This window comes from Anabrus simplex, chromosome 1, assembly GCF_040414725.1.
Source record: "Anabrus simplex isolate iqAnaSimp1 chromosome 1, ASM4041472v1, whole genome shotgun sequence".
NCBI lineage: Eukaryota > Metazoa > Arthropoda > Insecta > Orthoptera > Tettigoniidae > Anabrus > Anabrus simplex.
Genome location: NC_090265.1, coordinates 1,520,259,181 through 1,520,286,859, shown reverse-complemented (window position 1 = coordinate 1,520,286,859; position 27,679 = coordinate 1,520,259,181). Strand labels below are relative to the sequence as shown.

Below are 27,679 nucleotides of genomic sequence, written 5' to 3'. Positions count from 1 at the left end.
GGTCCAGGATTATACGGGAAGCTGTGGAAATACGTAGAAATCCTAACAATTTCAACAGGGCACCGACTATCAATTAAGTAATACCTGGTTGCCAGCCGTTAAGAATTTACATAGGTGATTCCCTTCCCTGCCCCTTCACTATTGTTATTTTGTCTCTGTGTTTTTTCCAAATTCGTACATTCCTCGTCTCCAGATGTTTCATTCCAGGCTTATGTCTATGTCTTACACCTGTCATATGTTACGCAAACACAATATGTGAACCGCTTAGTCTGATTGTGATAGTTCGGTCAGCTTCCGCTTCGAATGCTAGTGTTGTGCCACGTCCTGGGGGCTATCTGGTGGGGAATGAATGTACCATTTCCACTTCTACTTCTATTATAACATTCCATATTCAAAAGTGTTATTGTTTAAGAAGCCTTTCTCGTAGACAGTCGAGGATTCTTCTGAGGACGCAGAGCACAGTTTTCTGCGAAATGTTACGAATTTCACCTTATTTTCTTGGCATGGCACTAGCCCAAAAGCCTATACAATATCATGTCTATAAGCACGGGCTGTGATAGCATTAATGGCAATTAGATGTTTACTATGTTTTACAATCAAAATTGTACATCATGAATTTTTACTCATTTCTAACTCTTTAGCTATTTAATTGACAGTCTATAAATTATTTTTCCATTTCATAATAATAATTTTGTGTGGCTATTGTGAGCATGGTGCAGCCCTTGTACAGCAGATCCTCTGACGAGGGTGGGTGGCATTTTCCGTGTATAGGGAACTGCATATTATTGTAGTGGAGGATAATATTGTGTGTGGGATGTGAGTTGCAGGGATGTTGGAGACAGTACAAATCTCCAGCCCACAAGCCAGAGGAATTGACCATTTAAGGTTAAAATCTCTATTATAACGTTCCATATTCAAAAGTGTCATTGATTAAGAAGCCTTTCTCATGGACAGTCGAGAATTCTTCTGAGGACGCAGAGCACATCAACCTCAGAGCCCTCTGAACCAAAGGCAACTACGCTGACCATTCAGCCAAGGAGCTGGACTTTCTGTTCCATAACATACATTCTTTCAAAATGAGCATCATCACATGATGTTGACAGCTGACCATGTTTTGCATAGTCTTCAGTGGATTTTTTCTCAATTTGAAAAGTTGATACAGCTCCTAATGTTATATCTGGTTCATACTTTATTCCCCGTCAGCTTCCTGAAACATATCCAGAGTTTCTGTGAATGTCTTATTCAGTCTGAAGCTAAATTTCATTTAATCTTCAAGATTCATCGCTGCAACTTTGAAAACAGCTTTGCTTAAATGCTTCTACAGTGGGAATGAACAATCATAGATTTACATGACAAACAACTTGCTGCTACTAAAGAATACCACCACACAATGCCATAACTGGAATGCTCTACTGGCATTCTATTTGAACAGTACTCGGTGGACAGACCTTGAATATCATCAATGAGCTCAATCAAATTACGAACTTTTATATGTAATTTACAGTTCTTTGAAATATATTTAAATCATTAGCCTTCTTCTAATTCTAAGGATGAAATACCAGAAGACATGAATATACGAAGTCGTAACAACTGATGTAGTTTTCTTACATTACTTCTTGAGGGGCTATACTATAAGTACAGGATCAATATTGAGCAATATCAGGATATTAAAGGAGGCTTCTTATTCTTTTTCCTTCCTTCACCTTATTCCCAATTATTTGGGTTCTGCATTAATGTGGATTAAGACGAGTTTTACATCTGGTTACCATTCTGACACCAACTCTTTATAGGGATGTATTTAATAATGCGTGTTCCAGTGGTGATTTGTAATGTGATGTGTTGTGTGTATACTGTATAAAGATGTATATTAGGATGATCGCAAACACCCAGCCCTCAAACTAGAGGAATTAACCTGATAGGGCTAAAATTCCCAGCCCATTGAGGAATCAAACAGGGGCCCTATGCACCAAAGGCCACTACATTAACCATTCACCCCAGGAACTGCACCAGGATAATAAAGAAAACTTTTTAGAGAATATTGTGAAAAAAGAAATATTATGCATCCATAAAGTGCCAGGGTGAAATGTAGCATCTTAATGCCACTAATAGACTCATTTGACTTGTACAATTACATGTATGTTAATGCAATCTAAAAGCAATATTTACTGTCTTTCTTTAAAGTCTCATTACAGAAATTCAAACATAAAAGTCAGATATCCGCTTTGAATGGAATTACTTATATTTCGCACCTTAAGTAAGGTCACAGCCATTTCCCTCCCACTCCTAGCCCTTTCCAATCCCATCATCGCTATAACCTATCTGTGTCAATGTAACATAAAGCAAATTGTTAAAAAAAAAAAAAAAATTCTCATGATCAGCTGTGTTGATAGGAAGGAATAGAATACTGATGGGAAGAATTAGGAACGAGTAAATATTCATGGTGTACAATTTTGATGGTAAAACATAATAAAGATAAAATTGCTGACATATGAAAAAAACAAGTGGGTGTTGAATTACTCAAGATGTTTTTTGACAAGTAAAATGATAGATTTCTTGAGCACATTAGAATATGTGATAAAACTTAGTATACGGATATAATGTGGAATACAAATAGCAGTCATCACAGTGGTTCAGGAATTAAACACCAAGACTGAAAGGAAGCATGACAAATTTATTCAAGAAAGGATGCAGATACAAACTAGAATTGTATTATTCCACAAAACAAACCATCAGTACATAGAATAAAGAGCTAAAGAAATAGAGACTAGAGACAAGAAAGAGTTCTATGTCTTTAAAACTAATGGATTCACAAAATAAGCATTCTCTTTATAGAGTAGGTTTTTATCTGCATTCCTTCCCACCAGAGATTTCCTTTTCAAATGTATTGACATGTTTGAAATTTGCCGTTTCCATTGATATGTATTCAGTCAGTGTTTCAGTTCTTCCATCTCCACATTCATCCCTGATAGTTACTAATTTTCCTTCTTGAACTATATGTGTCCTATAATCAGTTGGTTCCTCAGGTAAAAGTCAGTCAGCACTTTTTGATCTTGATTCATAGTGCTATATTCAAAGGATCACAAGGTCTTTCTCTTATCTCCTTTATTTTGTGGATTCATATCACACTCTCATATCTTAAAGATACTTCTTTTAGGAACTGCTCTAGATCTTTATTGCCAGATTGTGGAGCATATACTTGAAACAAATCCGTTGTTCTTTTCTCCGACTGAAATTTCAATCTGTCAATAATTGTTGCACAGTTTACCTATGCCATATATTGTATATCAGTCCTCAAGATAATGCCTCCTCATTTCCGACTTCCAGTCATCTACAGTACTTTAGAGCAGTCTGAATCCATCCTTCAATCTCCCTACTCCCTTCCCCAACTTCTTTTAAAAAACTCAAAAATGGCTGTGTCCTACTTCATTAATTCATCAGTTCTTTGATTTTATTTGTCAATAATAATATTTTGTTAATGGTATTACCATTTTACATAACAGTAGAGAAGAATAAACAAAACAGAACACAATAAAAAGAAAGTTCAATGGAGTATAAGTAGAAAAATATGTACAGATATATACACAGGTTATATTACAAGTAAGCACAGGAAAGTAATAGTCAATACTGGAGATTATGTAAGTGATTTTTAAATTTTGACAATGAGCAGTTAAATATATCAATATTTACTTTGTTTAGAGATCTTGACATTCGTTCAATTGGCCCATTGAATGCGTAGTTAGTTCTATGCCAATTTGTAGACAATGTATTCTGTCAAGAGTTTACTGTTCTAAATTTCATGGTATCCATATGTGTGTTTGATAAGGGTCACACATTTCTCCCTCATTATCCATAGGGGTCCCAAGGACATGAGAACTTAGATTTTAAGTTTGTCAAGCATGCAAGTGGAACCATATATTTAGTCATACTTTTCTTCTGATGATTACTAAAAGATATAGAGGATGACATAAGTTATAACTCTCATATTAAAATAATGCCCATAAATATTTATGATCAAAGGAAGTTTGCTGGAATAAACACTGAAAAGTAATGATATTGATAAATTCTATTAAGACAGATATAAATAACATTGTTCTTTAAGGGTTGGGGTTGTTTGAAAGCTCATGTTTTGCAAAGAAGAAGTATTTGAGGATTTTGATTCAAGGCACCCAATTAATGCAGAACGGGTAATTAAAGTATTTTGTGAACCTTTGATGCAGTTATTACACGTGATGTTTTATGGCTAATTGATCATTGCAATAAGCTGTTTCTAACTGAATAGATTAATTGAAAATCTCCATTAATTAAAACCTTTGCCTTATCAAATAATATCTTTATGAAAGTCTCTCTTGAACTTATAGATGGACATTTTCCTAATGTATAACTCTATAGTGTATTCACTATATATAATCATGTATATGATCACAAAGTCCAATTTTTAACTGCGTTTAATGTCTTTTCATGATGTGATTTATTAGATGTGAAATTTTTAAATTATATGTATCCATAATTAAAACCGAGACCTGCTGGAGCTATCAAATAACTCATTATGAATTTCACTTTAGTCAGGCGAAATTCAGGTGAATATAAAAGTCATCTATATGAGAGGTTCTCAAACTATTAGAAGATTGTACCCACCACTCATGGCTAAATGCACAGTGTACCCCCCACAAAAAATACCTTAATGAAGGTTTAAAAATATGAGTAGCTGGCTAATTATTAAGACATTGTTTAAAAACACATTATAAATAAGACAAGGTTGTCAAATGAAATACATTTTCATAACATATCAAAAGAAATTCAAGAGTTTGTGTCTGTATAGAGTATAATACAATGACAATAAAGCAACACAGGATACCCTGTTTGTTTGAAAGTTTCACAAAACGCCTCAATATTGTACCCGTCCAAAATGGTCATTATTTGAAGAATTAAGAAAATTTAATTTATTCAGTATAATTTATTCATTTCCAATAGTTCTTTTCCCAGAGCGAGCAGCTGTAACATTACTTGATGTGAGAGTCAATCCTGCTGGCGAATCTCAAGGTTAGAAAGGGGGGGTAGACGTGTATTCTTATTTTTCCAGCAGCGAGTAACAAGCCAGAATACTGGCATCTGATGTGACGAGCCTACATAGTATGCGCACAGCTACAATTTGAGAGAAAGATTTTTCTAGAAAGATCCCCAATGCGTGTTAATAACCAATAAATGTTTAGAAGTATTCCCCAGGCATTAGGAATAAAATTAACCCTTTCCACTATGGGGATATACAAGTTAATATAAGATAATGCCAGTTCACTACCCTCTCTCTGATAATCTAACACTCTTCATTTCTGACATTTGTTCTGAGAGACTTGGAATTATGATATTTCAACTAGTTGTCTGCACAAGGGAGTCAAGCGGCTAAGGCCAGGCAGAGAGCGACCTTGAAGCGAGGTGCAACCATCAGGGAAGGAAACTGGCCGAGATGAGCAGTTTTAGAGAACCAACTCGGTAAGCAACCCAATACTAAATTGTTCACCAGTTGACTATAATATTTTATACTTCTCACCAGTGTCAAACAAGGAATATTAAGCATGGGCAATTGAATTTTATACTGAAAAATGAGTATTTATTCAGTTGTAAGCAAGATAATTTGTGTGTGATATTAAATGTGCCCATTCTAAAGTTTAACCTCAGTTTCAGCTTGCCATTCATGAAAACAATATGGTCATCAGCCACCTTATTTCAAGTGCAGTGAGGGATTAAATTAAGGAATACCATGAAGTCATCTCTACTTAATACTACATGGGACTCATTCGTCGACATGACCTGCTAAATCATCGAGACACAGCCATGGAGTTGAACCTCTACTACCGCCAATGGAAATCGACAGTCATCACTGCCATATGAGTACCAATTTTTGTAACCAATCTTCTATTTCCGTAGACTAGATTATGATCTCTCTTTTGAAGTAATTATTTCTGTCTAATTAGCAGTAGAAATTGATTCTTTTCTTTAATCTGTTTAAGGTTTTGGTTAAATAGTTTGGCATGTGTGTTGTAGTCTATCGTAGTATAAGAATGAAAGTACAATCTTCTAGATTGAAATTCCAAGGCCACATAATAATCAGTGCAGTAATAATAATAATAATAATAATAATAATAATAATAATAATAATAATAATAATAATAATAATAATAATGATGATGATGATGAGAATCAAGTGAAAGGGAGGATCGGGATTAGTAATATAAAATTATGTCGAGCTATTAAATTAGTTGAGGAGAGCAACGGAAAACTACCTCGCTCCTCATTTCCCTAGTACGCCTCTTCAGTGATGCCTAGGCCATCTATGACAGCTGATGGCAGAGCTGTTGAGGATCCAACCAGCCTTAAGGCTGAAGACTGAACATTAAATTAGTTTAAGTTGTGGATACTTGCTAATTGATTGATATGTGCTAAGTTTGAACCAGTAGAAGGAACAGTATGGCATTGTGCGACCATTTTGTCAGATTTTGAGCAAATTACAATAATGAGTGATATTTTTCCAAGCACTTGTTAACTAATGAGAAAAACCATTTGCTCATGTAATGATAATACTCATTCATTTAGGAGGTTCAACAGGTTATTAAAGATAATAATATTATATCCCTATTCCTATAATTTCAGTGATGTTTAGTAAGTTTTATTATTCCCATTAATTCTTTAAGACGATGTGTTTGTTCTAAAATCTTCATGGAAGTGATTTCTGCATAGTCAATCACCAACCTGTAGCGTGGAAATTTAAATGGTTTTGAATACCGTAAATTAAGGTCATCTACTTGATCAACAATGTGAAAGTAGTAATCGTTACCATAAAAATATAACCATTAGAAAATTACGTAAATACACTGTGTAATTAACATGTAATTATATGTGTGAGTGCTGCAGGTAGATTTTGATTGCTGTGTAGATTATTTTCTTCATTATGTGAATCGGTGCTCACTGAAGGTATTTTCTGGACTTCATGCAGATTTCCCATAGTGGAAGGCCCAGATCCTGTTGTATTTCAGCAATTTTCTAGGAATGTTAAGCAATACATGTGTCCATTTTCCAACAAATCTTAATTTTGCTGGTAGTGAAATTGGATTAGTGATGAAATCTTTGAATAAAGATAGATCATATTTTAGTCTGGGAAAAACAGAGATTAGCCAATGAAATAAATGTTGAAGTCTATGAAATAAATTTTTGAGTTAATGAAATAAATTTTGTAGGCCAGTAAAATAAAATTTTAAAGCCAATGAAATAATTTGTTGATAATTAACATCCAATGAATAGTACATTTGTAAGAGACATAATTCTAGTGAGAATTAATATTACATGAGATGAAGCAAAACACAATTTAAAGAATTCATGTAGGGCTAAACTACTCCTAATAATTATGAGATAATGGTATGCTAATAATAGGAATTCTAAATTAGCTAATTAAATAGTTAGGTTCATTTAAACCTAAATTAACAATGCTAATTTATCTGTAATTTAAATAAATGGATAAACTAAGCAAAATGTTAATAAAATAAGGAATAGGAATAGATAATCATAATAATCAAGAGGATAATTTTGTAGGAGAATTATTAATGAAGATTTGAAATTAATTAATTAATTTATTCATTTCATTTCATTACAAATGTTAAATTCTCAGTGAATAATTGCTTCATTCTCTAGAGATGGTTACAAAAGACTGAAACAAACTAAATATGGTATAAGAATTTTAGCAAATAGCCTGATGTTAAAGAAGTCATGTAAATAATATACAAAAATAATTAGGTGAGGGATTTGAACATTATGATAACTGAAAGACATGGTTAGAGCAACACAAAACTATGCAAAGTCCTTATTAATTTTTCACTGGATAAAAATCAGGTGTAATACTCAGTTAGGTTAATGCCAAGGTTGATTAACCTAGGAAAGAATAAGTTGTTAAGATAACAACTTGTTAGTTGCCTTTCCAGTTAAATGAACTAATCCAAGCATGGTGTAAATGGAAGAACATTGCAAGTTCAATTAATGGAATTTATTTTCCTCTATGTTTTCAGTTAAATTTTACCTAACATCGAGTTGAGAAAGCTATGGAGTGGATTGAGTTGTACATCAATGAAAGAAATAATTTTTGTAAAAGCAATCAGAAATGAGAATTTCATTTTATTTGTCATTCAAGAGAATTTAATGAGAAAAAAAGTTGTGATTTATTTTGACTTTTTGAATGGAAGTCCACCAATGTATTGTATTTTGTTTCTCATTTTGTCACATGTCCATCCTGTAACAATCCCCTGTTTTTAAAAAGTTGTTTAAAATGCCTCGATATAGTAACATCTGTCACACGAACGTTCTACACCAGGAAGCCTCGTGTTCTCCAATTGAGCGACCATGGAGAGGAGCAAAATATCATATTAATGAATATGGATGAAAAATTGTCAATCTCAACTCTGGAATTCAGACATTGCAAACCATCAAAAGTTCAATGGGATGGGTGTGCTTGCATGGCATGAAAGTTTTCTGATGTATCGCAGGTGGTAGGTGTGCTAGGTACCAACTGACGAGCCCAACCTAGCACACGGGGGGCAAAACACTGGCAACCAGGAATGAGTTAGCTGGAAAATTTATAATGTCCAATAATGGACCATTTATATAGGTATTGGGATACAGAGGCGGCTTGCATTATGGTTAGGCTCAAATTCAGAAAGAAGGTGTTTGGTTGCAAGACTTTGCCAGAAAGAACTGTGGAATCAAACACAACTTGTTTGGTGGTCATAAAATGCTGATCAAAGTTGAAAAATTTTAAACTGGGATGTGTCAAGGTTTTAACGTAAACTATGCAATACATATGAAGTATCTAGTTGGCATGGGATTGAAATTTTATTGTTGACATTTTATTTCTTAATTCCAGACAATTTTACACTTCTTTAAGACCATGGGTTCCAAATTAGTTTCCACCCCTGAGGCAGTAGATATGCTCGGCTGGGGCTCAAGCAACATGAAACTCTCCGCGTGACGCTCAACCACCTTAGCTTTGAGACACTCCTATTTAAGCCTCCTAATGCTTGACATTGTTAATTTTAAGATATTTTGAATTCTAATGAGTCACTCAGTTATCTTGGATTCATTTTCAATCATTTTGAAGCTGTATCACAACATTTGATGAAATAGAGAACTTTTGCCCATCTTTGTACCACAATTTGATCAAATCTTCACTATTTGATTCATTTTGTTTTGTTGTATTCATACAGAATCCACTGAGAAAAAGCTATGACACCCCACACAATGTGCTATCATACTGGATTGCAGAGTTGCAGTAATTGTAAGCCACACAGCACAGCACGTTATCTCAAGGTGGCAATATGATTGCATTACTCCATGATGCCATACCGACATCAACCCCTAGTTATTATTTATAAGTTTATTACATCAACCTCTAGTTTCTAGATACATTAGTCCTTCCCTTTTAAAGTGTGGTATTAAATACTATTGTTGCATGTATTGTATGGAAATTATTTTGATTTGAAAACTTTAAATGTTTTTTAACACTCATCAGCTCAAGCATGATTCGGAAATTATAGACGTATTCTGTTAAAACGGATGAAAGCAAAGTGGTGAGATGTAGATAAGTTGAAAGAAAGAAAATTGTTTCAGGCAACAAGGACTTCATGAATGTAAGGAGCTTAACTTAGGAAGCAGAAATGAGCTTGCTGAAGGCTGGAAGGAAGTAGATCTGGTAGAATTGGTATTGATCAGAAGAGAGTTTTTCTGTGAAGAAGACAGCAGTATGTAAAGATGTGGAGTTTGTGATTTCATGTTTGTCCTTCTCTCTTCATTAAATTATTGTTGAAGGGAATCTATAAGCTGGGCAATAACACTAAATGCAGATCAGAGATGGTTGATGAAATATTCCCTGTAGTGCTATTTTGGGAGTACAAGAGACATAAAGCTGAAAATTACAGGCCAGTAAGTTTGACATGCATTGTATGTAAGCTTTGGGAAGGCATTCTTTCTGATTATATTAGACATGTTTGTGAAATTAATAACTGGTTCGATAGAAGGCAATTCGGTTTTAGGAAAGGTTATTCCACTGAAGCTCAACTTGTAGGATTCCAGCAAGATATAGCAGATATCTTGGATTCTGGAGGTCAAATGGACTGTATCGCGATTGACATGTCTAAAGCATTTGATAGGGTGGATCATGGGAGACTACTGGCAAAAATGAGTGCAATTGGACTAGACAAAAGAGTGACTGAATGGGTTGCTATATTTCTAGAAAATAGATCTCAGAGAGTTAGAGTAGGTGAAGCTTTGTCTGACCCTGTAATAGTTGAGAGGGGAGTTCCTCAGGGCAGTGTTATCGGACCTTTATGTTTTCTTATATATATAAATGATATGAGTAAAGGAGTGGAATCGGAGGTAAGGCTTTTTGCGGATGATGTTATTCTCTATAGAGTGATAAATAAGTTACAAGATTGTGAGCAACTGCAACGTGACCTCGAAAATATTGTGAGATGGACAGCAGGCAATGGTATGTTGATAAACGGGGCTAAAAGTCAGGTTGTGAGTTTTACAAATAGGAAAAGTCCTCTCAGTTTTAATTACTGCGTTGATGGGGTGAAAGTTCCTTTTGGGGATCATTGTAAGTATCTAGGTGTTAATATAAGGAAAGATCTTCACTGGGGTAATCACATAAATGGGATTGTAAATAAAGGGTACCGATCTCTGCACATGGTTATGAGGGTGTTTAGGGGTTGTAGTAAGGATGTAAAGGAGAGTGCATATAAGTCTCTGGTAAGACCCCAACTAGAGTATGGTTCCAGTGTATGGGACCCTCACCAGGATTACCTGATTCAAGAACTGGAAAAAATCCAAAGAAAAGCAGCTCGATTTGTTCTGGGTGATTTCCGACAAAAGAGTAGCGTTACAAAAATGTTGCAATGTTTGGGTTGGGAAGAATTGAGAGAAAGAAGAAGAGCTGCTCGACTAAGTGGTATGTTCCGAGCTGTCAGCGGAGAGATGGCGTGGAATGACATTAGTAGACGAATAGGTTTGAATGGCGTCTATAAAAGTAGGAAAGATCACAATATGAAGATAAAGTTGGAATTCAAGAGGACAAACTGGGGCAAATATTCATTTATAGGAAGGGGAGTTAGGGATTGGAATAACTTACCAAGGGAGATGTTCAATAAATTTCCAATTTCTTTGAAATCATTTCGGAAAAGGCTAGGAAAGCAACAGATAGGGAATCTGCCACCTGGGCGACTGCCCTAAATGCAGATCAGTATTGATTGATTGATTGCACAAAATCTATACAACAAACCAAAGGATTCATTTGTATGTTTTTTTATACCGTAAAACGGGATAACTTCGGCCACTTTTTCGTATATTTTTAAAAATAAAATGTGAAACATTCCCTCTAATTTTCTGAAAAATATAATATAAATTCTGCCATGTTTGTTCTTCATTTTTAAATATGAACATAATTCTCATCGTAATTCAGTAATGAATAATAATTATCGAAAGAGTGGCCGGAGTTACCCCGTGTTTTGGGGTAACTTCGGCCGCCATAAAAATAGCTCAAGAAACGAAGTTTTCTTCGATGTAGTGTTACTTCGGCCACCGTGAATGTTTTTTTAAAACCTGCAAAACGCCCCGTATCAACAATCACAAACACATTAAAACAATTTATGCTGAAAAAGATGTATAGTGATCAAATTCACTTTTTCCCAAAAGAAGAAACTATTTTATTTAGCCTAAGCATACAAGCATTGTATGATATTACAAATTACATGTTGCATTGCGTAAATATTTGTAATGGTACAAAATGTAATAAATAAAAGGTATGGAAATCATAAAGCCCAATTGTATGGAGAGAAAAGGCGGTCGGAAAAGAAGCAACCTTGTAGACTGTTCTCATAATTCACTGTCTTCTAAATTAGAAAATATCTGGGCCAGCGTCAAGTTCTTAAATGTGTATCGTCCATGTCAACTGATATCCGTCTATTTATCATTGAAAATGGAAACTGTCTTTCCCCTCCCTGTCGGGATAAACTTCCCCGTTTATTGTTATTGTGCCTTTATTAATGTCTTCTAAAGCGTTCTCGAAGTAAACAGGATGGTAATTACAATATCCGCAGCCGCGTAATGTTTTCCTGTACGTTCTTGGCATGGCCGAAGTTACCCCGGAAGAGGACAACTTTTATCACAAAACTATTCCCTGAAAAACCTATTTGATTAAAATGTATAAAATTGTGTTGATCAGTTACCAGACAAACTTACATTTTGACCCCATAAACCACTGGAATGGAGAATTGAATGCTGGGGCTAGAGAACAGTTTGTTTTCTGCTGTTACCAGACAAGACAATAGTCGGGGCTGAGAAAAAAATCGATTGACTCAACAATGAGCCCGCCAATGTTATTTGGACTACCGAGTGTTGATAGAGCATTCAATTGTGTGTGCATTTTAGTTGTTGCAATTGGTTCATCTTTTCCAGTATAGAAGGCAGGAGAAAATAAGTGTTGCTATTCGACAGTGGCCGAAGTTTCCCTGTATGGCCGAAGTTACCCCACTTTACGGTACCTTCTAAAATTAGGGATGGTTTTGGTTTTACATCTCACCAACTACTTTAATGGATTTTGGAGATGCTAAGGTGCCAAATTTATATCCTGTATGAGTTCTTTTTCATGAAATCTATCACACAAGGCTGTCGTATTTGAGCACCTTCAAATATCACTGGACTGATCCAGGATAAAACCTATCAACTTGGGCTTGGAAGATCAGTGTTCTGTTATCTGAGCTACTCAGCCTGCCTTCAGTAAATGAAAGTCCTAAAGAAATAAAGAATCTGACGCTATATTTGTTAAGAGGAGAGAGATGGATGCTTTCCATTACGAAGGGAGATACTGCATGATGTTCAAAATTAGCAAATGGAACAGGAGAAGTGTTTGTAAATATGATTCCTAAACTTTAACGGTGCTAACTTCTTCTTTTAGGAAGAACCTGACATGTTTTGAATGTGTTGCAGAGCACCATCATGCATCAGATGGCTGCAAGAAGGATGAAGTGCCTTGTACAGATGGCTCCTGCATTCGTCAGACTCTCTGGTGTGATGGAAATGTTAACTGTCCTGATGTTAGTGATGAGAGTGACTGCTCCTGTCGTGAAAGAGTGGACAAAGATAGACTGTGTGATGGTTACTTTGACTGTCCTTCAGGAGAGGATGAATTAGGTTGTTTTGGTAAGTGCGTAGCTTTCATATTTGAGTGAAGCATAAGTATGTTATATTTAACACTAACAAAGTGCCCCAGATTCACATGGGAGCAATTTTAAATTTATGGGGATAGGCTTCATAAGATTTCCTTTTAAACATCATTAGTTGTTTTGCTCCTGATGCACAGTATGTACATAGCTTAGTGCGACAGTTTCCCAAGGCCCTTCCATCTGCCTGATGTTACCTTGCTCCTTTCTGCCCAAGCAGTATTTAAACCATTCCTGCGCTTCCATCACAATGACAATAGCACCTAAACCATACAAGCAAGGAGTTTAATTAGATTACAGAGGTGAATAAATAATTTATTTTGAAAAGAATTACATAATTAATCTCAAAACATGGTACCTAATTTTAAGGTTGATTTTTAAATTTATTTTTTACTGCAAAACTCCATCCATCCATAGTGTATCAGCCATATAGCTGTTTTACTTCTCTGATGACAGCCATCTAAAGTAGCTCTCATGACAGAGAGCCTTCTTCTTTAATTGTCCTAAAGTGCAAACTCCCACTTCTTGCTTCACTTGGTCTGTGAAAGTGTGCCATGGCCTTTCTTGCAGTTTCTTGCTTTTCAGCCAGCCTTCCATTATGTCTCATAGTAAATCTCCATATCACAGCATGTGCCCAATCCAGGAAAGTCTTCTTTTGCAGTGTTGTCCAAGAAGTGGTCTTTCTCACCAATTCGATTGAGTACATCCGCATTTGTGATTCTATCTGTCCAGGGAATCTTGAGCAGATATCTCCAACAACTTGTTAGTTTAGAGTTTGGTGTCCACATTTCTTCACTGTGTAACCCCACTGAACAAACGAATACCTCTTCCAAAGCTCTAGGCTCAGTGTACAAGGGAAGGATCAAATATAGACGGGATTTTACTTTTTAATTAAATTCATTTATTGAAAACCACACGGCAATTACAATTTATTTTTCCACATAGTTTCCTGCTTTGGAAATACATTTGTCCTAGCATATGGGCAGCTTTCTGATGCCCTCATCATTAAAAGAACAGGGTCGTGTCACCAGCCAGTTGCACATGAAGTCTTACACACTCTCATAATCTTTCAATAGTTGCCCTCCTAGAGCTCCTTTAAGCGGTCCAAACAAATGGAAATCACAGGGCGATAAGTTCGGGCTGTAAGGAAGATGATCAAGTGTAGTCCAATACATTTCCTGTAGCTTAGAGACAGAGTTGCAGTATTGGGCCGAGCATTGTCGAATTGGTTGGTCTCGTCTTTTGCGGCGATATGCAACCCTCAACTTGTTCAACAGCTTGCAGTAGTAAGCAGCATTGATTGTGCATCGCTCATGCCCATCAATCGTCGTCAATAATGTCTTTAACCACACAAATGTTTTAGTCTGTAATGCTGGTCCAAGGACGGTGATCGTGTTGCTGATTTTGCACACATTCTCGTCCTTCCTTGAACTTTTTCTGCCAGGCAAACACATGCGACCTTGACAATGTTTGATCACTGAACTATGCAGCCAATCTCTGGCAAATTTTCACCGCTGTAACTCCTTCACGAGCAAGGAATTTTATAATCATGCGTTGCGCAATGGAGTGGTGCACCTGTTGCTCCGACATCGTGGGCGTTACTGACGAAATGGTGGGGAATATCTAACAGCACACTCTCCCCACTCCTGGTGGTCCCACATAAACACAGCAGAAGTGCTTTGTTTTGAACTGTTGATGTTCAGGAACAAAAATCCTGTTTATATTTGATCGACCTTCGTACTTTTGGTCAGCATTTTCTGGTAGTTCTTGCACTCTTAGGACATTGGGTTTCTTCGGTATAAGGATTATGATATACATGTAGTCTTCTTCTAGCCATCTTCCTCTATTATATATCTGTAGTTGTCTTGCCATTCCTAGCTTCACCTTAACATCTTGTTGACAGTAGCCATCCTTGAATATTCTTCTTCCTATGTATCTGGATTGCATTGTTGGATGCACTTGTGAGTGGATGGTTATTGAGAGTGCTCTTGTATTATCATAGTGATAAAGTAGTTAAAACCTACTGAAATTAATTTTCTGTGTGTGTGATCCATCTAGTGTTATTTATATATTGGTGTTTAGTGCTTATCAAAGAGTAGCAATATTTGTTTAAATCTTATATCAAGTAGTTCAGTTAGTGTTTGATAGATTATCTGTTCTAGGTTATGTACATTGGCTAGGTGTACTTTGTTTCAAATTTAGGTTGGGAGAAATAGGAAATAATGTTAACTTTAAATTTTCAATATCTGTAGGTTTGTTGGTATAATACTTAAAAAGACAGGTTATTATAAAGAGTTGCAACTTCTGCAGCTTTTACATTCATGCAGACAATAGACACGGTATTTTGTATAGATATTTGTTCATACTATTATAAAGGTAATCATTTATTTAATTAAATAACATGATACACCTGTAAACTTTGATTTTAGAAAGAAGTTCAAGAGAATACACAGTATTTTACTGGAGAATTACTTAACAGACTTCGGATTGTTAATGATTGTTTGCTGCATATTGACAAGAACAAAGAGAATAGGGTAGTGGAGAAAAAAAATCAGCTGATTACTGTATTCCAGTTATTCATGATTCCAAGTCTCTGGCGTACTTTGTACTTTGCACCTTTGATTATTCATCAAGTAAAAATTAATAATCAAATTCTTACATCACAGTAATTACACTTCAAGTATATATTATGGCTTTCACAGAAGTTTGTGAGAAATTATTTTAGACATCATCTTTTCTCTTCCAGCATTTCAGGGCAGTTTTAATCTCCATCCTGCATAGTAGGAAAAATAATAGTAATCTACCAGCTATAATAATCACATAACCATATTTCTATTATTTACATAAACTTGTTGAAATTAGATACTCTTTACTGCAGTTATTAGATAAAGTCTACCTCGCTCCTCATTTCCCTAGTACGCCTCTTCAGTGATGCCTAGGCCATCTATGAAAGCTGATGGCAGAGCTGTTGATGATCCAACCAGCCTTAGGGCGGAAGACTGAACATACAGGATCTTCCTTGCATTCTTTACTGTTGTATAATTTTTGTATATTCCTTTCGATAATCAGTACTGTAATTAATGGCAGTTTTCATTTCTCTTAGTGCATACGGTAGTAGTGCAGTATAGTTATATTTTTAGAAATGATCACCCCTGAGGCAGTAGATGTGCTCGGCTGGGGCTCAAGCAACATGGAACTCTCTGTGTGACGCTCGAGCACCTTAGCTTTGAGACACTCCTGTATTATTGCATAATATTTGTCTAGTATAATTAAATTCTCTCTTCTATTAGCGCATAGGCAGGAAAATAATATTAACCTATCTTGGATTCAGGAGGTCAAATGGACTGTATTGCTAATGACCTGTCTAAAGAATTTGATATGGTGGATCATGGGAGACTACTGGTAGAAATGAGTGCAATTGGACTAGACAAAAGAGTGACTGAATGGGTTGCTATATTTCTAGAAAATAGATCTCAGAGAATTAGAGTAGGTGAAGCTTTATCTGACCCTGTAATAAAGAGGGGAATTCCTCAGGGCACTATTATTGGGCCTTTATGTTTTCTCATATATATAAATGATATGAGTAAAGAAGTGGAATCAGAGGTAAGGCTTTTTGCAGATGATCTTATTCTGTATAAAGTAATAAATAAGTTACAAGATTGTGAGCAACTGCAACGTGACCTCGATAATGTTATAAGATGGACAGCAGGCAATGGTATGTTGATAAATGGGTTTAAAAGTCAGGTTGTGAGTTTCACAAATAGGTAAAGTCCTCTCAGTTTTAATTACTGCGTGATGGGGTGAAAGTTCCTTTTGGGGATCATTGTAAGTATCTAGGTGTTAATATGGAAAGATCTTCATTGGAGTAATCACATAAATGGGATTGTAAATAAAGGGTACAGATCTCTGCATTGGGTTATGAGGGTGTTTAGGGGTTGTAGTAAGGATGTAAAGGAGAGTGCATATAAGTCTCTGGTAAGACCCCAACTAGAGTATGGTTCCAGTGTATGGGACCCTCACCAGGATTATCTGATTCAAGAACTGAAAAAAATCCAAAGAAAAGAAGCTCAATTTGTTCTGGGTGATTTCCGACAAAAGAGTAGTTTAACAAAATGGTGCAAAGTTTGGGCTGGGAAGACTTGGGAGAAAGAAGACGAGCTGCTCGACTAAGTGGTATGTTATAATACCAATTTAAATGGTCCGTTATTGGACATTATAAATTTTCCACCTAACTCATTCCTGATTGCCAGCATTTCGCTCTCATGTGCTAGGTTGGGCTCATAAGTTGGTACCTAGCACACCTACCAAGACGCTGGTTAGTGCATACCGTGGAGGCTACTGCGTAGGCTACTTGCAGCCATCGGTAGTGCCAATGCACTATGAGAGACTTTGTCTCTTTACCAAAAATTGATGCCTGCTTGGCTATCAGATGATATAGATGTTGATTCCCAAAGGGAATTTAAAATATTTGTCCCCAATGAGTAAATTTATAATACCAATATAAATAGTCCATTATTGGACATTATAAATTTTCCAGCTAACGCGAAACACTGGCAACCAGGAATGGGTTAGCTGGAAAATTTATAATGTCCAATAACAGACCATTTATAGCAAAGCAACGTCACCTCCATACAGGCCATGAAGACCCTAGGAGGAGTGGAAGGTAAAGGCTTCCACCATTGTTATCCTCGGCACGTGATGGGGTAGAGTGGTTAGCTCTACACCCGGCCACCTTTGCCCCCAGGAATTAACCTGGTACTCCTTTTTGGTGTAGGCTGAGTGAACCTCTGGGCCATATGCACCTCCGGAAGTTGAAATCTCGTTTCTTAAATTTTACGACTTCCTGACGGGGATTCGAATCCACGTCCTTCCGGGCAAACTGAGCACGCCTTTACTGCCTCGGCCAGGCAGCCCCTACCATTTATATTGGTATTATAAATTTACTCATTCGGGACAAATATTTTAAATTCCCTTAAGGAATCAACATCAGTCTATATCATAAGTGGTATGTTCCGAGCTGTCAGCGGAGAGATGGCATGGAATGACATTAGTAGATGAATAAGTTTGAGTGGTTTCTTTAAAAGTAGGAAAGATCACAAAATGAAGATAAAGTTAGAATTCAAGAGGGCAAATTGGGGCAAATATTCATTTATAGGAAGAGGAGTTAGGGATTGGAATAACTTACCAAGGGAGATGTTCAATAAATTTCCGATTTCTTAGAAATCATTTAAGAAAAGGCTAGGAAAACAACTGATAGGGAATCTGCCACCTGGGCGACTGCCCTAAATGCAGATCAGTATTGATTGATTGATTGATTGATTGATTTAACTCCAGTTCTGTTGTTTCAGTTAACCTGTTATAATTAGGATATGCCGAAGTGCAGTTGAGAATTGTAGTGTAGATATTATATTAGATAGTATCTTGCCTGCTATATTAATGTGTATCCTTGTGTACAGTACTGGTAACCCTTTCGATACTTCAGCATTTAACTAAATGGCAGTTTTCATTTCTATTAGAGTAGGCTATAGTAGGGTAAAATTGTAATATAATATTATTCTTCCTGACACGTTCCTGCTTATGCAGGTTGTTCACAGAGCTTCTTCCAATCTTCTCTTTTTTCCCCACATTCTCTCGTTCATCACTCTCTGCCACTGTACTCCTCTCCGATTTAGGTCATCCTCCACTTGATCCCTCCATCTTGTTCGTGGTCTTCCAGTTGGTCTTCTTCCAGATTCTGTCCATTCCAGAGCTCTTCTTGGTAATCTTTCTTCCCATTCTTTTCACAAAAGCAATATAATATAATGGAATCCACCTTTTCAACACATAACTGTTGCACATAGGTTATGTTACAACATTTTAATTATAATGGTACCGGTTTCGACACGTATGCAATGTCATCATCAGCCATATATAAACCAAGCAAGTGAATAGATATTGCATATAGCAACAAGACACACAGATTAGATAAAATTCATATAATGTCACATAAAATAGTTTGTGTAATATGTCTGAAAATAGCTACGCATTAGCGGCGTATTAATCTTGACCTGAGGCACTTACTGTGAATTTTTTTTGGCTTTGATATATATATATATCTATATATCTATAAAATAAGAGTTTTGTCTGTACATTGCTCAGAATTTGAAAATAATGGTATTTCTGTATCGGTCATGTCCATAGTAACAAGAAAATGCATTTTTTACTTTTCCATAATGTCTGTCTGTCTGTCTGTCTGTCTGTCTGTCTGTCTGTCTGTCTGTCTGTCTGTCTGTCTGTCTGTCTGTCTGTATGTATGTACACGCATCACAAGAAAATGGTTGAAGAGAATTTAATGAAAATCGGTTTGTGAAGTCGGGGGATGAGCCTCTACAATCTAGGCTATAAATCATTTTGCTCACGCTGAGTGAAATGGTAGTTTAGGGGAAGGCCTAAAATTGAATTCTCAACTATTTATGTTATTAGTGGTCTAATGAAAAACGGTATGTGAAGTCGGGGGATGAGCCTCTACAATCTAGGCTATAAATCATTTTACTCATGCTGAGTGAAATGGTAGTTTAGGGGAAGGCCTTAAATTGAATTCTCAACTATTTATGTTATTAGTGGTCATATTTTAAAGAAAATGGGTATGCAAAGTTGAGGAATACGTTGCTACAATCTAAGCTATCAATAATTGTATTCACGCTGAGAAAAATGGTAGTTTAGGGGAAGGCCTAAAATTTAATTCTCAAATATTGTTGTTAATAATAGTCCTATCTTGATGAAAATCGGTATGCAAAGTCAGGAAATAAGTCGCTATAGTCTAAGCTGTAAATTATTTTATTCATGCTGAGTGAAATGGTAGTTTAGGGGAAGGCCTAAAATGTAATTCTCAGATATTTCTTATTAGAGGTGTAATCGATGAATGCTACATAACTAAGGTTATATAGTATTAATTTTCCTATTATTCATGTCTTATACATTGTTACCGTACTGGTATGATCACAAAGATATTCATGAATTTGGATTTTTGTTATTAAGTCCATATCAGCGCCGAGTAACGAGAAAATGGGTAAACAGTATTTAATGAAAATCGGTATGTAAAGTCGGAGAATAAGAAACTACAGTTTATGGTATAAAATATTTTACAAATCACATAGTCAAAAGAAAACTAAATGTGAAGGCCTACAATATAGAAAGCTCATAACATTGATCAACAATAACATTACATTGACCATTGTTTGTCGTGATGTGCTTTGTGTCTTTTGTTGCCCCTCATCTTCGGTAGACAGGATTACTGCTGCGTACAGAGTATTTTTTATTTGATTTACGTTGCACCAACATAATTAGGTTTTATGGCGATCATGGGATAGGAAAGGGCTAGGAGTGCCTTAGGCCTTAATTAAGGTACAGGCCCAGCATTTGACTGGTGTGAAAGTGGGAAACCACGGAGCACCATCTTCAGCGCTGCCGACAATGGGGTTCGAATCCACTATCTCTCGGATGCAAGCTCACAGCTGCGCACCGCTAACCACACGGTCAACTCGCCCAGTCGCACAGAGTGTAACAGCCTGTCTGAATGTTGATGGGAAGTAGCTGGAGAGTTAGATAACTTTCTTCTTTAGCATGCCATTCCCCTGGTTTATAAATTTTCTGATACTACTGGTACGTAACACACTGGATTATCATATCATTCGGGCTATTCAATCCCTACTCTGAGGCACTGATTGGAATGAACAGTGTGCATATTTAGCGGAATACTGGTAGATGAGTGTTCATGGCAATCTGCGGCCAGGTCATCCCAGCTCTGGAACTTTGGACTATTAGATTGGCACCACAATCTAACCGCAGCACTGTTCGTTAAAAGTGATAAAACGCTCGGCTTTCCATTTGATCGAGTATTGTGTATGATAGCATTGCTTTTAATCGCTACATTCATACTTACGTTTTTGTAATGACCTATGTTGATTTCAGGTTAGGAAAACCACAAAGTCAGTCTTTCTGAGAATCCCGTAGCGAAGCACGGGTACATCAGCTAGTATATATATATATATATATATATATTTGTGAACACGTTAAAATTTTATTCATAATACGACACTGAGGAATAGTCTGGTCACTGCTGGTAGCATGGTCTTCTTAGGGCATTAGAATGCACATGTAGGTCCTATTGTATTGTGTAGGACCGCGGTTCCTCGATTTAAGCGGAACGTAAAACCTAAAGAAAACAGAGGGCTGATTTGAGTGTGGAGTTCTGTAGGGGGCAAGTCAAATGAAGCATGGATATAGAGTATCAAAGGATGGAGACTCACCTTGCTGCAGCATGCCGGGAAGGAGGAGTTGACAACTGAAGCAGGTTTACGGGTAAAGGTGGTTGGGGGAGGAGAGGATGGGAAGGGAGGGGCTTGGAGAGGAAACGCCTATGGGGGAGGTGTTGGGGATGGGTTTGGAGGGCTATGTGGTGGGAGCGTGTAGCAAGGTAGGGAGTTATGTAATGCATAGAAGATCGAACGCTTTCTCGTAAACTTAACATGTTTAAGAGCCGTAATAAGAAAGTCTTAAAGAATATTGGATTTCTCGGAAAGTTCATTTGAGTTTAAATTAGGATTAAAAAACTGATCAAGGTGTATAAAGCAATTTTTGGTGACGTCCAGATGTCCAAGTCCAACATTCTGATCCATAGGTCAGTATTGGCAAAATATGATTTATATATCATGATTTTTGCTTTGGTAGGTACTTTACATTTTCTAATTATGTCTGATACACAGTAATAAAATTTTGAGCAATTTTATATCCTCTCTGAAATTTCTTCTGTGATGTTTCCTTTCCCAGTTAGCTTACTTCCTAGGTATATAAAAGCATATACTTCTTTAAGAATTTATCCATTACACCTAACGTCCTTCATTTGTTTGTTTTCTCTACTGATTCCCATTACCTCACTTTTCGTTAAACTTATTTCCATGCCTGCTTCTTCAATTGCTATCTGCCAGGTATTTAGTCGTTCTTCCAATTTTTGTTCATTTTCTTCCTATATCATTACATCATCTTCGTATGCTATGACTTTCATATCATTTGCTGTTGACCCTTAGCAAACTTTCCTCATGATGTTGTCCATCACTATATTAAAGAGCACTGGTGAAAGTACACTTCTTTGTCGAACTCCTCTGTCTGTTCTAAACCATTCTGATTATTTTTCCATGTATTATAACATAGTTCAGACATTTTTTATACATTGGGCGTGGTCAAGATTTGGATGGGTTGCCATGCATTGTTGGTGGGGGGTAAGAGAATGAAGGGGCAGAAAGGATCTGGCCATCCTACTGTACGTAAACTCCTGCTCAGGCACACCTCTGCAAAGGTTCGGACCTGCCTTCGGGCAGAGTACACCCTTACCTTACCTTACCTTACCTTACCTTACCTTACATTAGACATTTGTTATACATGTTTCTAATCTGAGTTGCATTTCTCTTGACAGTTCCATTCTATTCAGCCCTTGCCATATCTCTTCTCTTCTAACCGTGTCATAAGCCTTTTGTATATCTATGATTGCAACTGTGATTTCTTTCCCAAATTCCCATTTCTTTTCTATAATTTGTCTAGCTGTAAATATGGCATCTATAGTTGATCTTACAGGTCTAAGTCCTTGTTGTTCTTCTCTTAATTGTGAATCTAGCTTGTTGTTGATTTTTTGTAAGATTATCTTTTCATAAATCTTCATACAATGACACAGTAATGCTATTCCTCTGTAGTTCTCACAAAGTGCCATATTACATTTTTTTTAAAAAAGGTACAATAATTGCCCTTGTCCAATCATCAGGAATCTCTCCGTCAGTCCATACTATCTTCATTATCCTATACAGTCACTGCATTCCAATAGGTCTTGCAGCTTTAATTGTTTCCACTGTGATGTCATCTATTCCAGGAGTTTTGCCATTTTTCATTTCTAATGCAGCTTTTTCTACACCTGACATTTGTAGATCTTCTCTTCCTATTTCATCTGAATGTTTATTCGTCCCTTCCATTGTAATGGTGATATTTATTTTATCTTGATCTACTTCCTTGGGTTCATTTGTTTCATTTTGTCCTTCATATAGAGTTTGGAAGTATTTTTTCCATACTTTCAAAACTTCTTTTTCTTCCCACACAGGTTTTCCATCTTTGTTAATGACTTTTGATGTATTTTCTTTTTGCTTCCTTCTGTTACCTAATATACGGTATAATATTTTCTTGTCATTCTTATAATTCTCTTCTATCTCTTTTGTAAACTTTTCCCAGGACGTCGTTTTAGCCAATGCTATCATTTTCCTTGCTGCTCTGCTTAGTCATTTCCATTTGTCTCTATTATGTTCCGTTCTGTTTCTGAACCATTCTCTCCACGCATTCTTCTTCTTCTTGACTGCATCTGCAATTCTCTCATTCCACCATGGAGTTTCTTTATGTTTGACTTTTGTTGATGTCCTTCCACAGGTTTCTTCTGCTGCTTTCACTAAATCCTGTTTGAACCTTTTCCATTCTTCTTCAACATCCTTCCTCTCATCTTTCCAGCATTTGATTTTTGCCTTTTTTTCCCCTCCATATTTACCCCTTCTGAATTTCATCCATGTCCCCACCAATAGTCTGTGGTCACCGTCAAGATTAATGCTTGGTATCACTTTCACGTTCGTCAAGCATCTTCTTATTTCTTCCGTTGTTATTATTATATAATCAGTTATGGATTTCTGTTGCAAGTTCCAACTGTATCTGGTAAACTTGTGACTATATCTTTTCTTTACCATCCATTACCAATGATCCCTTTATTTCTCACAAGGGAACATCGCCAATGGTTAAGTCGCCGATCGTGATGAAACTTGGAAAACACATTGAAGTACACGTAAAAAAGATGTCAGCATCAATTTTGGGTGCCAACATTCATTAGGGCATTAACTAAGGGGCCTAAAAGTTGCGACATTTCAAGTTCCGTGCGATCAGCGATGAATACCCGCTGGCCAATGCTAAGCCGGCACACTGCCTGCCTGGAGACACACCTCTGCACCTCCTCCCATCCCCACTCCAACCGCACGTTTCCCTTCTTCCCGCGCTTGTCGGCTGCTTAGCTGTTGAACGGACCGGCTCTATACTTTGCTTCTTTTTGTATTATAATTATTGAAATCCTTTAAATAACGTTCCATTTCACACATAATGATAATAGAAAACCTAAACTAATATACCCATATTTTATTCAAATGTTCTATTTTCATTCCTGCTAATTCCGGTGAGTTGTCACTCCGAGTTAAGTACCACTGGGCAGGGTCAAACGTGGGATGGGGTACCGCGTCCTACCTACGCTTAAAATATTATTTACTTCTAAAATGAATTAAAGCTGTCGGTAGTGTCCTTTAGAGTGGAAATATATATGGAATTAATTAAAATCACCCACCACTAAATAAATCTCCCACCTTTAAACAAGGTTAAATACCTTCTTATTTAAAGAAATTACATGCCCGGGTAGAGGATCTCAATGAATGAAATGAGATTTGGTACCTCGGGATATCAAAACCTGGTTACAGGTCCAGATCTTCTTTTTATGTCCTCTCCCCCCTCCCACCCATTTTGTGTACACTATCAGTTGTGTCATAACGAAATGACATTGCTGACAACAACAACAATAATTATAAACTCTGAGTTTGAAACTACTGGTATTTTCCGTATTGCATAGTCTGGTATAAGGAATAGGCCTATAAGTAGAATGTTTTTATTTGTGCTTGTACTGAATGATTTATTTATGTTTTGCAGTGGCAGATACAACACATTTCAATTGCAGTAATGGTTGTCGAATGTAAATCAATTTAATGCATAGGCAACTTTGATATGAGTATGACATGGAATGTAGTAAAGTTTGACGTAATAAGAAAAACCTTGAAAAATAAAAAAAAGATGTGCATTTATATATGCAGTAGATGTACAGTAATCACAGGCAGACCTGTAGTCTTACTTTACTGGTACTTTTGCGTCATAGCTGACGAAGGTCTATGTAGATGGCTACTGTACGAACTGGTACAACAACAAACAATTACAAGGCAACACAATAAATGACTCCGTATACATTACATCAGGCAAACTCCCCATCAGTAACTGATAGTAAACTAAAACAAATTTTGGTCTATTCAAAACATTAAAAAATAGTGAAAAGAAAACCAAAACAAAACACAATTAACAACAGGCTTTTTTTTCTAATTGCTTTACGTCGCACCAGCACAGATAGGTCTTATGGCGACGATGGGATAGGAAAGACCTAGGAGTTGGAAGGAAGCGGCCGTGGCCTTAATTAAGGTACAGCCCCAGCATTTGCCTGGCGTGAAAATGGGAAACCGCGGTAAACCATCTTCAGGGCTGCCAACAGTGGGATTCGAACCTACTATCTCCCGGATGCAAGCTCACAGCCGCGCGCCTCTAACCGCATGGCCAACTTGCCCAGTGCAAAAGTTTTCATAAACATTTCAGAAAATTTAAACCAATAGAATGTGGAAATTACAAAGGAGAGATATAATAATTTCGTGTGGCTATTTCTAGCTGAGTGCAGCCCTTGTAAGGCAGACCCTCCGGTGAGGGTGGGCAGCATCTGCCATGTGTAGGTAACTGCGTGTTATTGTGGTGGAGGATAGTATTACGTGTGGTGTGTGAGTTGCAGGGATGTTGGGGACAGCACAAACACCCAGCCCCCAGGCCATTGGAATTAACCAATGAAGGTTAAAATCCCCAACCCAGCCGAGAACCAAACCGGGGCCTTCTGAACCAAAGGCCAGGACGCTGACCATTCGGCCAACGAGTCGGACAAGGAGAGATATGAGGAAGACTGATAGAGTACCCAAAGTGTAGCTAAGCAGACAGGCAGGTGCGGGGAGAAGGGAAACATGCTGTGGCGAACAAGGAGGAGGTGCAGAGGTGTTTAGGGGAGGAGGTGCAGAGGTGTGACACAAAGCAGACAGTGTTCCGGCTAAGCATTGGCCAGCAGGTATTCATCGCTGTTTGCACGGAACTTGAAATGTCGCAACTTTTAGGCCCCTTGGTTAAGGCCCTAATGAATGTTGGCACCCAAAATTGATGCTGACATCATTTTTACGAGTACCTCAATGTGTTTTCCAAGTTTCATCGTGATCGGTTACTTAACCATTGCCGATGTTTCCTTGTCAGACACATCTAGTCTAATAACATCTCCCCTTCATAATTTCTGTGATCTTCTCCATGGTTTCCTGTAACTGTTTCATATCCTCCTCTGTCATTCCCAACTCTAGCATTGAAGTCTCCAATAATCACAGTCTTGTTAGATGTTACAGCATCATCCAGTTTAGTGATGAAATCTTTTTCATCTATTTCACAACCTATTTGAGGAGCATAAACCTGGATTATATCATCATTATTCCATCATTAACTGAACTTTAATTATTCTGTCGCAAACATAATTCATGATAGGCCAAGCAAGCCAGTGGTAACGTATTATATCGCTTTCAACAATCAGACTATAATAGTAATATAATATAATATAATATAATATAATATAATATAATATAATATAATATATGTCTACGCATTTGGCTTTGTTGGTAATCCTTGAGTAGTTCATGCGAATTTCAAATTTTAATTGCAATTTTCATTTCTCTTTGCTGTAGTAATAATCTATTGTAATTAGGACATGCCTGAATGCAGTCTAAAATTATTGTAGTTATGGGACTGTAGTTATTTTATTAGAAAGTGCCTATTTTATAATTGTGAAATACCATAGTTGTGTAGTAGGAGAAATATCTCTTTAGAAACTTGGCTCATACTAGAATTTTGTTATTGTAATTAGGATAGGCTTAACTGCAGTTTAGAATTGTGTAATTCTTATGTATTCTTTTTGATCCTCAGTAACTATCAATGGCAGTTTTAATTCTGTTAGGGCGTTGAAGGATAAAAATATAATAATATAACGTGACTAACTAGTATTGTAGTGTCCTTAGTTCATTAATTACCATATTGTCATGTGATCTATGTGTACTATTCTAGACAATATTTCTTTCCTTGATTTTTTTTTTTTTTGCACAAATTTAGTTATTTCATTTTTTAATTTTTTTCATTATTCCATAAAGAATGGCTAAGGAATAAATGTGTAGGAACTGTGAATGTGCCCAGACATTAAGGGTATGAGGTAGAAGTTGGAAAGTTTGAGGGAGATAATTAAGATTCTCTCAGAGGACAGGAAGGAAGGTAGGCATTCCTCAAATAATGTACAAGATATGGTAGGTGCACAAGAGGGATGGGAAGGAAAGGGGGGAATTATAGAAGATAGGTGGTCTAATGTTTTAAAGGGAATGAAACTGCAGGGTAAGGACTCCATTCAGGAGCAGAATTCAAAACTGGTGTCGGTGAGAAATCGGTATGAGTCACTGCAGGTAGAATAACAGAGGGAAGATGAGGAACAGGAAACTGTTGCT

At 36.7% G+C, this 27,679-nt stretch overlaps 1 protein-coding gene across 1 annotated transcript in view; it reads left to right on the top strand.

Annotated features, from left to right (window-relative positions):
- The window catches only part of ndl (serine protease nudel), a 437,329-nt gene that overhangs the window by 103,119 nt on the left and 306,531 nt on the right, over positions 1 to 27,679 (top strand). The window contains exon 5 of the mRNA XM_067138020.2: positions 13,021 to 13,233. Within this exon, the coding sequence (XP_066994121.2) occupies positions 13,021 to 13,233 (213 nt within the window). The remainder of the gene's footprint in view (positions 1 to 13,020; positions 13,234 to 27,679) is intronic.